Source organism: Martes martes (genome assembly GCF_963455335.1).
Source record: "Martes martes genome assembly, chromosome: 1".
Classification (NCBI taxonomy): Eukaryota; Metazoa; Chordata; class Mammalia; order Carnivora; family Mustelidae; genus Martes; species Martes martes.
In genome coordinates, this window is record NC_137888.1 from 215,129,299 (window position 1) to 215,142,235 (window position 12,937).

General features: G+C 61.2%; 1 protein-coding gene across 3 annotated transcripts in view; it reads right to left on the reverse strand.

Annotated features, from left to right (window-relative positions):
- Positions 1-12,318, reverse strand: part of CELF5 (CUGBP Elav-like family member 5) — a gene marked incomplete at both ends in the record, with an annotated part of 45,877 nt that extends 33,559 nt beyond the window's left edge. For all 3 annotated transcript variants that reach the window (XM_080818577.1, XM_080818575.1, XM_080818576.1), the window contains one exon: positions 12,060-12,318. In XM_080818577.1, the coding sequence (XP_080674703.1) occupies positions 12,060-12,318 (259 nt within the window). The remainder of the gene's footprint in view (positions 1-12,059) is intronic.
- Between the last annotated feature and the right edge of the window lie 619 nt (positions 12,319-12,937).

Sequence of the window (12,937 nt, forward strand, 5' to 3'; positions counted from 1 at the left end):
GCAATTTTCCTGAGGTCACACAGCAAGTCACAAACAAGGCCTAGAACTGAATCCAACCTGGGGGGTAGGCAAAGGGCTTCTGAGGTTTCAGAAAATCTCAGAGTGAGGGGGACTAATTGAGTGGCCTAACCAAAAACGTTTTTAAAATTTTTTTCCCTTCTTGGGGCGCCTGGGTGGCTCAGTGGGTTAAAGCCTCTGCCTTCGGCTCAGGTCATGGTCTCAGGGTCCTGGGATTGAGCCCCGCATCGGGCTCTCTGCTCAGCGGGGAGCCTGCTTCCTCCTCTCTCTCTCCCTGCCTACTTGTGACCTCTATGTGTCAAATAAATAAATAAAATCTTTAAAAAATAAAAATAAAAATTTTTCCCTTCTTAGTACTCATGGAGGTTATTTCCATGCCTAAGTGTAGGATTTCTGTCACTTCTGGGGAGCCGGGCAGGTCTGGGAACCGGCCGTGTCCCCCGGCACCCCGCGCTCGGGATCTCAGCCACCACCCTGGAGCTTGCCACGCCTTGGTCCGCACACGCCCACCTTCATCTGTGTCCCCATTCTTCCTCCTCCACCCCCCCGCAGCCCAACCCCAGTGTCCCTTCCAGAGGTGGGGGTCAGGCACCCCTGCAGCTCTCCCCAGCCTGTGTGGGTCTCTAACTGCCCATCAGGAGTTACTGTCCCACTGGATTTGGAGTCCCTGAGGGTGGGAACCGGGTGAGCTGGCCACCGACGCGTCCCCAGGGCCCAGCCCTGGGCCCAGCACGCTGTGTGCTCAGCAGAATTTGGCCGCAGCTCACGGCCTCCTTGCTGATGGAGCACCCGTGCAAGCCCTCCCGGACCTGCAGGGCCCCTCCGCCCCAGTCTCCCTGAGGCCACTGCGCCGCCCTCTGTCCCACAACCGGCCCTCCTCCCGGGGGCCACCAGAGGGCGCCCGCGAGCACCTCCTCGACCCACAGCCCCCCAGGGCTCCTGCCTTCCTGGGGTACAAGCCCGAGTACTCCCCACACAGTCCCCGAGGCCCCACATGACCTGCTTTGTCCCCTCCCTGTCCTCCCCTCCTCCCTCTCTCCCCCTAGCCCGCTCTGCCCCAGTCCCACACACCTCCGCTGTGCCTCCAACACGCCAGGCCCTCCTGCCCCAGGACCTTTGCACGGGCCATTCCAGAATGCACTCTGCCAGATCTCTGCACAGTTCATTCCCTTCCTTCAGGTCTTGCCTCAAATGTCACCTCCTTAGTGAGGCCTCCTTTGAGCACCCTGTGTAAGGTCACGGCCCTCCATCGTCCCCTCCCCCAGCTCTATTTTTCCGGTGCCCTCATCACCGTCTACATGACGCACACAGGCTTCCCTCACTATCCAGAAGTTGAGCGTTCCTGCGAAACCTTCCGACAGCCTAAACGGCATACAGCAAGGAAGCAAACACCATTAATTTACATGGAAAACTTCTTGAACATTCCCAGACTCAAAAAAATAACCTCTTAGGCTTTTCAGATACTTCAGGACACATCTTGCTAATGGATGCACAGAATGAATCGAGATAACGCACAGATGCTCACACAGTTCGGAGCCCTGGAGATTGATGCGTGGATGCCCAGCGTGGTCCTGGGGAAGGCGCCCGGTGGGGCAGCGTTCGCTGCTGGGGTGGGGGAGGGGGGGCATTGCCTCTGGGACAGCTCCCTGCAAAACCAGTGCATAAGAACAAAAATCCCCTTCAGGTTTCCTTCGGCTACCAAAAAGAGGTACTCACGGAGGCCTTTTGTAGGTTTTTACATGTTTGATTCGGGGGCTGGGGAGGACTTAAATATCACCAGGCACACAGCAGGTGCTCAGGGCACACTTGTTGGCTGAATGCTTGCATTTTCAAGCTGACCCCCTGATACCAAGGCAACTCTTCAAGGGCAGGGACCTTGGATCGTTTTCATCCCTCCCCTTTCTTAGCATGCGTGGCACGGACTTATTCAACATTTCCTGAGCACCTATTATGCACCAGCTGTACAGTGGAAACAGACGACGGAAAGAGTCCCTTGTTCAGGGCCGATCACCAGCATCTCCCGCTTCCCTCGCCAGCAAGGACGCGACCACAACTAGTTGTGCGAACCCTCCTCTCAAGTCGCTTGGGCCCCCAACCCCCTGCCCCCAAGGTGCCCCATGTTCTTGGTCTTTAACCTTGGCTCTGGGATCTAGCCCGGCCCAGGGCCGCTCTCCGCTCTGTGATCTTGGGTCACTTAACTTCTCTGAGCCTCCACTAATAATTACAGAAGACACTCCCCTGTGCTGTGGGGCCACCCTCCACCAGCCACCTGCCTCGGACGCCCTCTCTGCTCCCCTCCACCCTCAGCCCCGGGCTGTCCCCACTTGCTGACAAGAGCGGGGCTCACAGGCTCCGTCCCTCCCCTCACTTATAAACTCATTGGCTCACGCTCCTGGACCCCTCCGGCCAGGGGACCTCGCCCCTCCCTGCCAGGCTTCCTTAGTTTCCACTGCTGACTCCTCCTGTGCCCCAGACTTACGCACGGGGGCTTCCCAGGCCTCGACAGAACACGCACCCCCGGTCTCCTGCCCGCAGCCGTCTTGACTCCTCTCACTGACTGTCCCCACTGCTACACCACTGGTCCCTCCGCCCGTACACCCACCCACCCACCCACCTGTCCATCCATCTGTCCATCTAGCGAGCCACCCATCCAGCCATCCAGCCACCCGTTTCCCGACCTGCTATGTTCCAGGCACAATTCTAGGCCCGGGGGACACAGCAGTGAACACAAAAGGCAAAAAACTCTGTCCTAATGGAGTCTCCAGTCGGCGGGGGGGGGGGGGTGGTGGAGAAAGGCAAAATAACATAAGAAGCAAAATCTATGACCTGCTGTGTGTCAGGAGCCTCCTTTTCCACATGGAAGAAAGGAAGGCAGGGAGTCAGGGTTTGGAGTGCCGGAGGGTGGCTGTGCTTAGGGTGAAGGTTGAAAGGCAAGAGGAAGGCGGATGTGAGTATCTGGGGGGGGGGGGAGGAGCCTTCGTCAAGGCGGTGACCTCAGAGCCGGGACCTGGAGGAAGAGACAGAGGAGCCCTGCAGAGCTTTGGGAGAACAGCATCCCGGGTAACGGTAACGGATGGCTCACGCAAAGGCCCTGGGGCAGGACCGGCTTGGTGCGTTGGACAAAAGGCAAGGAGGTTTGTGTGTCTGGAGCAGAGTGGGTGAGGGGGAGAGAGGGAGGCGGGGAGGGCAGGGAGGGGCGGGGCAGGTCATGCAGGGTCTTGGGGGCTGCAGAGAGGACTCTGGTCACTCTGGAACAGGGCCACCCCAGACACTGTGGGGGCGCTGAGCAGCATCCCTGGTCCCCACCCACTGGACGCCAGGAGCACCACCAGTTGTGACAATCACAGACGTCCTGAGCATCACCCGGTGTCCCCTGGGGGCAGAACTGTCCCAGGTGAGAACCACTTTGCTAGATCCCTTCCTCTTCCTTACCGCCCCCCCCCCCCACTGAGAGCTGATGATTTGACCCTTTAACTATGTCTCCCCGGGACCTTCGGGTCAAAGCCAAGATTGCCCACCTTTGCAGCCCTTCCCAGCCTCACCGCTGCTGCCTTCCGGACTCTTCTCTCATTCCCTCCGCTGCGCTTCCCACCGATCCACTTGTAACTCCCCAGACACGCAGCCTCCAGGCCTCAGGTGCCTGACCCTGGAATTCCGGCCCCTCCCCCATAGCCCTGCTCTCCTCTAGGCTGTTTCCTCCCAAATCATTGTAGAATACACATAACATAAATCTACCATCTTAACCATGTCTAAGCGCACACTCACACTATCCTGCGACCACCCCCACCCTCCGTCTCCAGAACTTTCCATCTCCCCACATGGAGACTCTGTCCCCACAAAGCACGGACTCTCTACCCCCTGCCCCGGCCCCGGCTCGGGCTCCCACCCTCTCCTCTCTGTCCGTGTGGACGGGACTCCTCTGGGGACCTCCTGGAGTGGGGTCCTGCGGGACGGGTCCTTCTGGGTCTGGCTGCTCCCGCTGAGCCCCGTGTCCTCGGGGTCCCTCCGCGTCGTGGCAGGGTTGAGGGTCCCCCCGCTTCCTGAGGCTGGACCGTGTTCCCACGTGTATCGTTTCATCCATCAGTGGACACGGGCTGTTTGGCACATTTGGCCGCCGTGAGTTGTGCTGGGAACGCCCGTGTGCAAACAGCTCTCGGAGAACTTCAGTCCTTCTGGGTCTGTGCGAGCTGTTGGCTCGTACAGCAACGGGTGTCCGTGTTTTGAGGAACCGCCAGACCGTCTTCCCCAGCTCCGCCCCGGCGCGCATCCCCCAGCCGGGCGTGAGGGCTCCGGTCTCTCCACATCCTCGCAGACACTCCTGTCTGCTCTGTTCTCGAACAGCTGTCCCGGGCCTTGCGGGCTGGGGCCTCCTCGTGCTCCTGGCACGCGTTTCCGCAGCACCTTCAACCCCGTTCGCCCGCTCCGCCCGCCCCCAGCACACATCACCACCCCTTAGGGCCCGCACGGACGTCTGTCCGACTCCCAGAGCCGTGGGCTCCCCGTGGACACAGAGTGGGGGAGGTCGGGGGTGAAGAGGTGAGCCGCAGCCCTGACCATCTGTGGGTCCTTGGGGGGGGGTCTCCTCCCCTCCCTGAGCCTCCATCTCCCCCTGCGGTGAGGTGCTCTGGGCCCCCCCCGCCGCAATGGGGGTCCCTCACCTGCTCCTTCCTCCAAGCAGAGGGTCAGGGACAAGGACGCCCTCTCCCAGCTTTCCCACGTTCATCCTGACCGCGCCGCCGGGCAATCCGCCATCCTCAGGACGCCCTCGGAGGGCCTGGGGCAACGACGATGCTGGCAGGAAGCTCTAGCTGCTCTCCAAGACCTCTGTGCCTTAGTTACCCCATCGGGAAAATGCAGATTCTGAGCTCCCTAAGGGACCCCGTCTTTTCCCTGCTCACCGCCTTCAAGGGCTCCCACCTCACTCAGGGTAAAACCCACCATCCCAGCGTCCACAGGCCCACAGTCCATCCCAGCGCAACTGGCCCTGACCCCTCCTCCCTCCCTCCCCTCGCTCTCTCTGCTCCAGCCACATAGGCCTTCTTGCTTCTCCTCCAACAGGTCACACTCATTCTGACCTCAGGGCCTTTGCATGTGCTGTTTCTGGCCCTGGAATGCCTTTCCCTTGCCTTCAGAACCACAGCTTCCTCATCTGTCATTCAGATGAGAGGCAAGAGAGGCAAGGGGCGCTGTCACCTCCAGCGCACATCCTACTTTATCTCCTTCATGGCAGCTCAGTCCAATGTAAATCTTACAGATTTGTTTCCCCATTTATTATCAGCCCTCCTCTGCCTGGGATTGCTTTGCATCCCCAGAGCCCAGCTCAGTGCCTGACACATAATAGAGACTTGACAGACAATTGTTGACCGTATGACCGCCTGGCCCCGTATCGAGGAGCCCTACAATATGAAGGACATTACTCAGAGTCATTACACTAGTCACATGATACAAGTGAACTCTAATTTCTACAACCTAGTCTGGAAGACAGCTGTCAATATTCCTTCTCTTTTACAAACGAGGAAGCTAAGCCTCAGAAAAGATGATGTGGCTTGTCTAAGACCACCCAGAAGCAACAAAGCAGAGACAGGAACAGAAACCAAGCCTGTCCGACTGCAAACCCGACGGGTCACCCCCACCCATCATGTGAGGAGGAAGGCGGTAAACGCTGGGGAGGCATCCACCTTCCGCACACGCGTCCACCCGTCCGTCCATCCACCCACCCATCATCTGTCCACCCATCCGCCCTTCCCTCTACCACCTACCCATCTACTCATCCATCCATCCGTCCACCCACACATCCACCCACACATCCCTCCATCTATCCATCCATCATCCATCCATCCATCCATCATCTGTCCGTCCATCTATCCGTCCACCCACACGCCCATCCATCAGTCCATTCAGGCTTCCACTCACCTACCTGTTCTTTCATCTACCAATCCACTCATACGTCCGCCAACAAACTGTCATCCATCCATCCATCCATCCATCCATCCATGCCTGGGCCAGTCTACTCACTCACCCGTCCATCTATCCGTCTCGCAGCCAGCCTACCCGCCTGGACCCGCCCACTCCCCACCTTCCCACCCTCTCATTCCCCCATGCCCTCATCCAACCACATGCTTTACTTCCAAATGGCAAATAAGACACAGTCCTTGCCCTCCTAGAGCATATGTATCCGTGACGATCCCCATGACCCCAGGCCAACAGGACATTGCTAAGTCGGTGTCTTCCAAACCTAGTAGCCCCTTCCTCTGGCACTGGTCCTCTTTGGCCCAAGGACCGCCAGCCTCCTTCGATGACCTTTACCCTGAGCCTTCATCCCCACAATCACACCTCTGTCTCTGCTGCCTTCACTCCTCTTCCAAAGTGGGTCAAGCCTCAGTCTGGGAGGTTGCGATGCCTCGATACATTGCTGTGTGACTTGGGGCTGAGTGCTACCACTCTCCGAGCCCCAATTCCTCATGTGATCCATGTGGGGGAGGGGAGCTTGATTTTCTGAGGACACGAGTCTGCTTCTTTGCACTCCTCTTTCCCCACAGTGCGGGTCCACCCCACGGGGAAGCGTCCTCTGTTTTCATCCAGGTGCGTAGGAAGTGCATATCCTGAATGAGGCTGTGAGGCCAGAAAGAGGCTGGTGATGGCAGGGAAAGACACATGAAGCGCCCTTTCCACGCAAGTCCGACTTCCTCCCCTGCTCTGCATTTGTCCATGGCTCCCCAGTGCCCTCAGTCTGGGATCACAGGCCCCGCACGCCCATGCTGACTCTCTGGCCTCATCTCCCACGTCTCACCCAATGCTTTCTGGGCTCCAGAAGGACGTGCTCCACGCGCCCAGGCCTCTGTAAACCCGGTTGCCTCTGCCCACATGCACGAGGGCAGGGACGGCTGCCCAGCCCACTCTCTGCTGTGTCTCACGGGCATCGCCGGCCTGGGACACAGTAAGCGCTTCTGTGAACGAACAAATGAAATGCTTTCCCCGCCGCACCAACTCCTATTCGTCTTTCAAAGACCCTAAAGCCCTCCTCCACGTGGCCGGAGTCCACAGGCAGAGCCCCGGATTCCCTGTCCCGTTCCCCCCGCGCTGCCTCCCTGTCTCTGCCCCGGCCCTGACCATCGGCTCTAGACGCTCACGGCCAGCTCTGTCTTGGCGTCAGAGGGCCTTCATCCTGTCTCAGCCAGGACGAGACGAGGCCCCGGAGGTTTTCAGAAAGTGTTGGCTGAATGAATGAATGAATGAATGGGCACCTGAATGAATATTCAGGTGCGTCCTGACGGCCAGGTTCTCATCTGCCAGGATCAGGGGTGAGAGAGAGACATGAGCCCATGCCAGGCACAGCTCCTGGGCCCACCCCCAATGCCAGAGCCTCTCGGAAGAGCCCTGCCAGGTAAGTCCCATGTCAGAAGGGGACGCTGGGGCTCCGAGGACCCCTTCCTTCTTTCCCCACCAGGGCAAAACCTCCGCCCCTCCCCGACCAGAAGTTTCCAGAGTTAACACTGCTCTGGGCCTTTGCACATGCTGTTCTCTATGTCAGGAACACCTGTCCCCTCCAACAGATCCTTCTCACCCTACGGGTGTCAGCTCGGTCACATAATGAGCCCAGCCCGGTGCCAAAAGGCTTAACGGCCTACCATTCTGGTCCCCACCTTCCCCACCCTCTGAGATGGAAAGCCCCGCAGCTCTCCCGTTCCTGTAGGTGCCAACACGGTCTGCCAGTAAGATGCACAGAAACCAGACTCATCTCAATGCCAAGCTTGGAACGGCTCTTTCACACTGACCACCTCCTCCAGGAAGCCCTCCTGGTCTCCAAACCTGCAGGAACCAGGGCTCCTCTGGGTTGTCCCTGGAGGCGCGTGTTTCCACCATCACAACCCTAACAGCAATGCCTTTGACCTCCTCACTCCTCACAGTGTACCCCTGCCAGGCTGGGATTTGAAGGCAGGTCGGGTCTTGGGGGACATTCCTATCTGTGTTGTTCGACATCGTATCCTGGGTCTAGAACGGGGCCTGGTGCTCAGTAAATGTTGGTTATATGGGTCGGCGGAGACGCAGGTCTCCTTCACTCCATCGTGAATCCCGGACCGATTCCCGTTCCCGCAGATTCCCACGTCCCCACAAACGCGGCACACAGTAGGTGCTCAGCCAATGCTCTCTGCCTGAAGGAGGGCAGAAGCGATGCCACAGTCGCAGCCTGGAAGGCCCCGAGCGCCTTCTAAAAGCCTGTTAAATCAGGGAAGAACGGGCGGCTGGGGAAACTGAGGCACAGAGGCGGGGCATGCCTAGCTCGGACTCCGGCCCCCTGCACCGCCCTGCTCCGCTCTCACCTCGCCCTCTCCTCCCTGGATGCCCCCGCCAGGCAGCCCTCCGTCTCCCGGGGCTGGAATCTCACGCCTCAGAGCTCAGCGTGCTCCAGCCGCCCCTCCTGCCGCCATCCCAGCAGCTGGTGCTCCCATGGAAACCACAGGCCTCCACCCAGCGCCCCCACCTGCAGCGGGGGCCCCCTCGCCACCTCCGCTTTAAGATAAATATTGTCATTAACATGCAAATGCATATACGATTTCCGTAAATGCCCCCCGCCCCAGGGGCGGCCGAGCCCTATGGCGGGGAACCTGCCCAGGGCAGGGTGGGCATTGACGCTGGGCCCCCTCGGGAGAGAGGGACCGCGTGGCCACACCAGGCACCTCCGTGAGCCCCCTCTGAGGCACCGTCCCTGGCTGGGACCTGGTGGGGGGACATGGGGACACTGGCCAGTGAGAGGCCCCCACTCCTGGCCTGAGCTCTTGGTGAGGCACAAGTCTGAGTGGAGAAGCGGCCTTGCTCCCTCCTCGCTGCCCCGTCTCCCCCTGCCTCCCCCTGCCTCCCCCTGCCTCCCCCTGCCTCTCCCTGGCTGTGTGTGTGGGGTCCTCCCCTGCGCCTGTTTCTCTCAGTCCCTGTGTCTCTCTCCTTCTCTCCTTCTGCTCTGAGTCTCTCTCTGTCTCTCCTTCTGTCTCTGAATCTCTGTTTTTCTGTCTCTCTGTCTCCATCCATTTCTGTCTTAAAAACAAAACAAGCCGGCGCCCAAGGGCCTGCCCTCTGAGGACTGTCCTCCCCATCCTCCCCCTACCCTGCCACGTTCCCAGAGCCCCAGGCCGGACTGGACCATCCCTTGGTCTCAGCAGGGGCCCCAGCACACAGTCCCTGAGGCATCCGGGTACCTCCCCTCACAGCCCCTTCCCTCCCCAACACCGTCTTGGAGGGCCCTGACTTGGCCTGGGGGAACCTGTCACCCCTCCATCACACAGACAGACTTCCTTCCCTCCCTGGGCTGGAGGGAGACAGGTGGGGGACAGCGGGGGACCCAGCTCTGCTTGGTCCTCGAGATCCAGTCCCGGCGCCTCCGTGCCTCAGTTTCCCAAGGCGCTAACGCTCACAGCCCACCTCAGGGGTGATCCCTTCAGCCGGCGCTGAAACGGCCCCGGGTATGACAGTTAAGGATGAGATGATCCTTAGAACGAGGAGGACGAGGACGACGCTGGGTGGCCCTTGCTGCACGGGGAGCCGGTGGCACGGTGACCCACTTCACCCTCTCTGGCCCTCCAGCGCCCCTGCTGCCCCTCGTCATGGGATCCCCTAGCAGTCAGGAGCCCAGAAGGCTCTGGGGGGGGGGAGGATTTCCCTCCCTTCTCCCGGCCCCGCCAGGACCACACCCCCAACCCCACTACTCTCAGCACCAACAGCAGGTGTCCTGTATCCTGTTGGCTCCCCAGGAACTAAACCAGATCACCCCCGTTTCCCATTCATCATTCTACCTCCCTTTGGCTGAGACCCAGAGAGGGGCAGCCACGGGCCACAGGTCCCACAGCAGAGCCCCAAACGCTGTGGGTCCTCAAGACCCCCTCACCTCCAGCTTGCCCCCCACCCAGCCCCTTCCCACAGGCGAGGCCCAGCCAGGCCCAGCACAGGTGGGATCAGGAAAAGAGAACCATCCCCGACCCGTGGGCGTCGGAGAGTGGATGTGAGGACAGGCCCCCTGCCCTAACCACAGGCCCTCCATCCAGGACCCCTGGGACGTGGAGGGTGGCAGGCAGGTGTCTGTCAGGTGACACACTGTTTCCTAATTTTCCCCCACCTGAGAAAGCCCCTGAGGGGTCTCTAATCCAAGAATTTCCAGCCAGAAAAACATAACCGCACATTCAAGGGGCCTTGCTCTGTGACAGTGGGGGAAACCGAGGCTCCGGCCACAGTCCTTCTTTTCTTCCTGGCCAGGGGGCGGGGGGGGGGGAGGGCCAGGGGAGACTTAAAAAATGGGAAAAGGGGAAAAAAAGGAAGGATCACCCGGCGCGGCCGTCCCCAGCTCCCTGTAGACTTCCTCGATCCGGAGCTCACCGACAGCCTTTCAGCCAGACATTCGGGGGCCGCGCGGACACCCCCTCCAGCCTCCACCAGAATCTTTCTAGAAACGGGCCCTCCAGGCGTACTCGGGGTAGGGGCTTGTGGGAAGAGCCCTCACGCAGCCGCGGACCCCTGAGCGTGACTCACGGATGAATGGAACCCCCCCACCCTCCCAGTTCACATAGAAGAATTGGATTTTCCAAGCCCGATTTTTTTTCTTTTCTTTTCTTTTTTTGGTGATGGTTGGATTTGAAAAAAGGTGGGGGATGGGAGGGGTTTCTTTTCTCCCCTGAGATACCAGCTGGAGGGTCCAGCTAGAGTGCCAGGCCCTATCTCCATCCCACCGGACTCTCCCCACGGCCTGCCCGGTCCGACCCATGCATCCATCCATCCAACAAACATGTATTCATGCTTCCCATGCCTGCAACAGAGAGGAGGACGGAGACAAGCAGGGGCTGAAATAGGTCATGGGCCCTGGTCCATCCCCAAGGCACCTCCAGGGTCTTGTCAGGGGTGTGCAGCACAAAGCCTACACCGTCCCCACCCTCGGTCGCCAACATCTTTACAGGAGAGTCGTCAAAGCTACCGTAATTCAGACAGCGGGCCCACGATTGGAGCCCAGGGCTGGGGCCACAGTCCCCGGGCACCTCCTCCAGCATCCCATCAGAGAGAGAATCAGGTGGGAGGGAGGTGGGCAGGCCTCCCCACCCCTCCTGCCTCCCCCACTGGGCTCCCAGGTCGCCCACGCCTCCCGGTCCACCCTGGGATCTGGGCTTTGCCAGATGGACGGTTCAGGCTCATCGTCTTTGGCCTCAGACCTCAACACATTGCTAACAGGCTAGGCCAGTTTTAACTTGAGCCAAAGGTGGAGGCAGGGAGGGGGAGGGCAGAGAAACGGAGGGGGGACACTGATCCAAACAGAGAGGATGGGCAGAGGGGAGGGCAAACCATAGCGTTTTAACCACCCAAGGCTGGGGAGGCTGGCGCCACCACCACCACCACCCCCGCCTCGCTCAGCTCCCTGATACCCCCACCCCGCTTTCTTTGTAGTTACCGATTAGCCCGGGGTCCTGGGCATCCGTGTTCCCTGCGGCTGGCCGGACCTGCCCCACTGGCCTGGCTTTGTGAAAATGACCAAAGCAATGGAGTCCAGAGGTGCAAACTTTCCCGACGGGGCCTGGGGAGGCCGAATGAATGGGGCGGGGGGGGGGCGGGGAGGGGGGACGACGTTCAGGCAGCTCCCCCAGCAAAGGGGCAGGGAAGAGTGGGTGAGGGAGGGAGGAAGGGGTGGGGGTCCAGGGGGAACGGGAGGGAGAGGCAGAGAGAGAGAGAAGGAGGCTGGGGGGGGAGAGGATGGGAGGTCGAGGGAGATGGGAGAGGAGAGAAAAGGAAGGAGAGAGGGAGCGGAGCGGGAGGACGCCGGAAGGTGGGGAGGGAGGGAGAGGGGGCGGAGGAGGGGAGGGGGCCAGCTCGAATCTGTCAGCTGCACCCCCAGAGCGGGGAGGAGGGGTGGGTGGAAGGGGGGGGGAAGGAACGATGCCGTGGCAGAGGCGAGCAGAGGGAGGAGGTGAGGAGAGGAGGGCTGGGGGAGAGAAGATGCCGGAAGGTGGGGTGGGGAGGCCGACGGAGGGGAGGGGAGGGAGGGGAGGGGAGGGAGGGGGCCGGGCGCCCACCTTTGTGCATGCCCGTGTAGGGGTCTTTGAGCACCGTGAGCTCGTAGATGCGGCCGAACTGCTCGAAGAGCGGCTTGAGGTCCTTCTCGTCCAGGTTGCGCGGGATCTGGCCCACGAAGAGCTTGATGGCGTCCAGGTCCTTCATGCCGTCGGGCTGCCCCCCGGGGGGCTCGGGCCCGCTGCTGCCCACGGGCGAGGGCCGCGTCTGCAGGAGCTGCTGCTGCTGCCGGCGCGCCTCGCTCTCCGTCAGGCGGGCCATGGCGGGCGCAGGCGGGCGGCGGGCGCGGGACCGAGCCGGCGGCGGCGGCGGCGGCGGGCGGCGGGCGGACTCGCAGCTGGAGCGACGGACGCCGCCTCCCGCCTCCCTCCCGCCCCGTCCCCGCGCCCTCCTCCCTCCTCCGCGCGCCCGCTCGCTCCAGCATCAGGACCACAAAAGGGCGGCTCCGCAGCGGCCCCTGGCGGCCGGAGCGCGCCTCGCCGCCGCGGCGCCCCCCGCCCCCGTCCCCCGCGTGCCGGGCGCCCCGCGCGGGCGGGGAAACCGAGGGCAGGGCGGACCCGGCTCCCAGGGCCCCGCTCCTCCCGCGGCCAAGGACAGGAAACATCACTAGGCGAGGCGCGCAGCTCTCCAGGGCGCCTGCCTGGCCTTGACCGGGCCGTCCTTGGCACCTGGGAGCCTGTAGCAGCGTAGGGGGTACCGATAGCATCAGCGACGAGACCCAGAAGGAGCCCTCTGCTCACACCGTGTGCCGGGCACTGTGCTCGGTACCTCCAGGTTTATAGCTCCCTGGATGGAAACAGCCATCCTCGGCCGGGGTGCACACAAACACTCAACACAAAAACGGAAAACCAACAAAAAGAGACTGCAGCCCTGTGTCCCC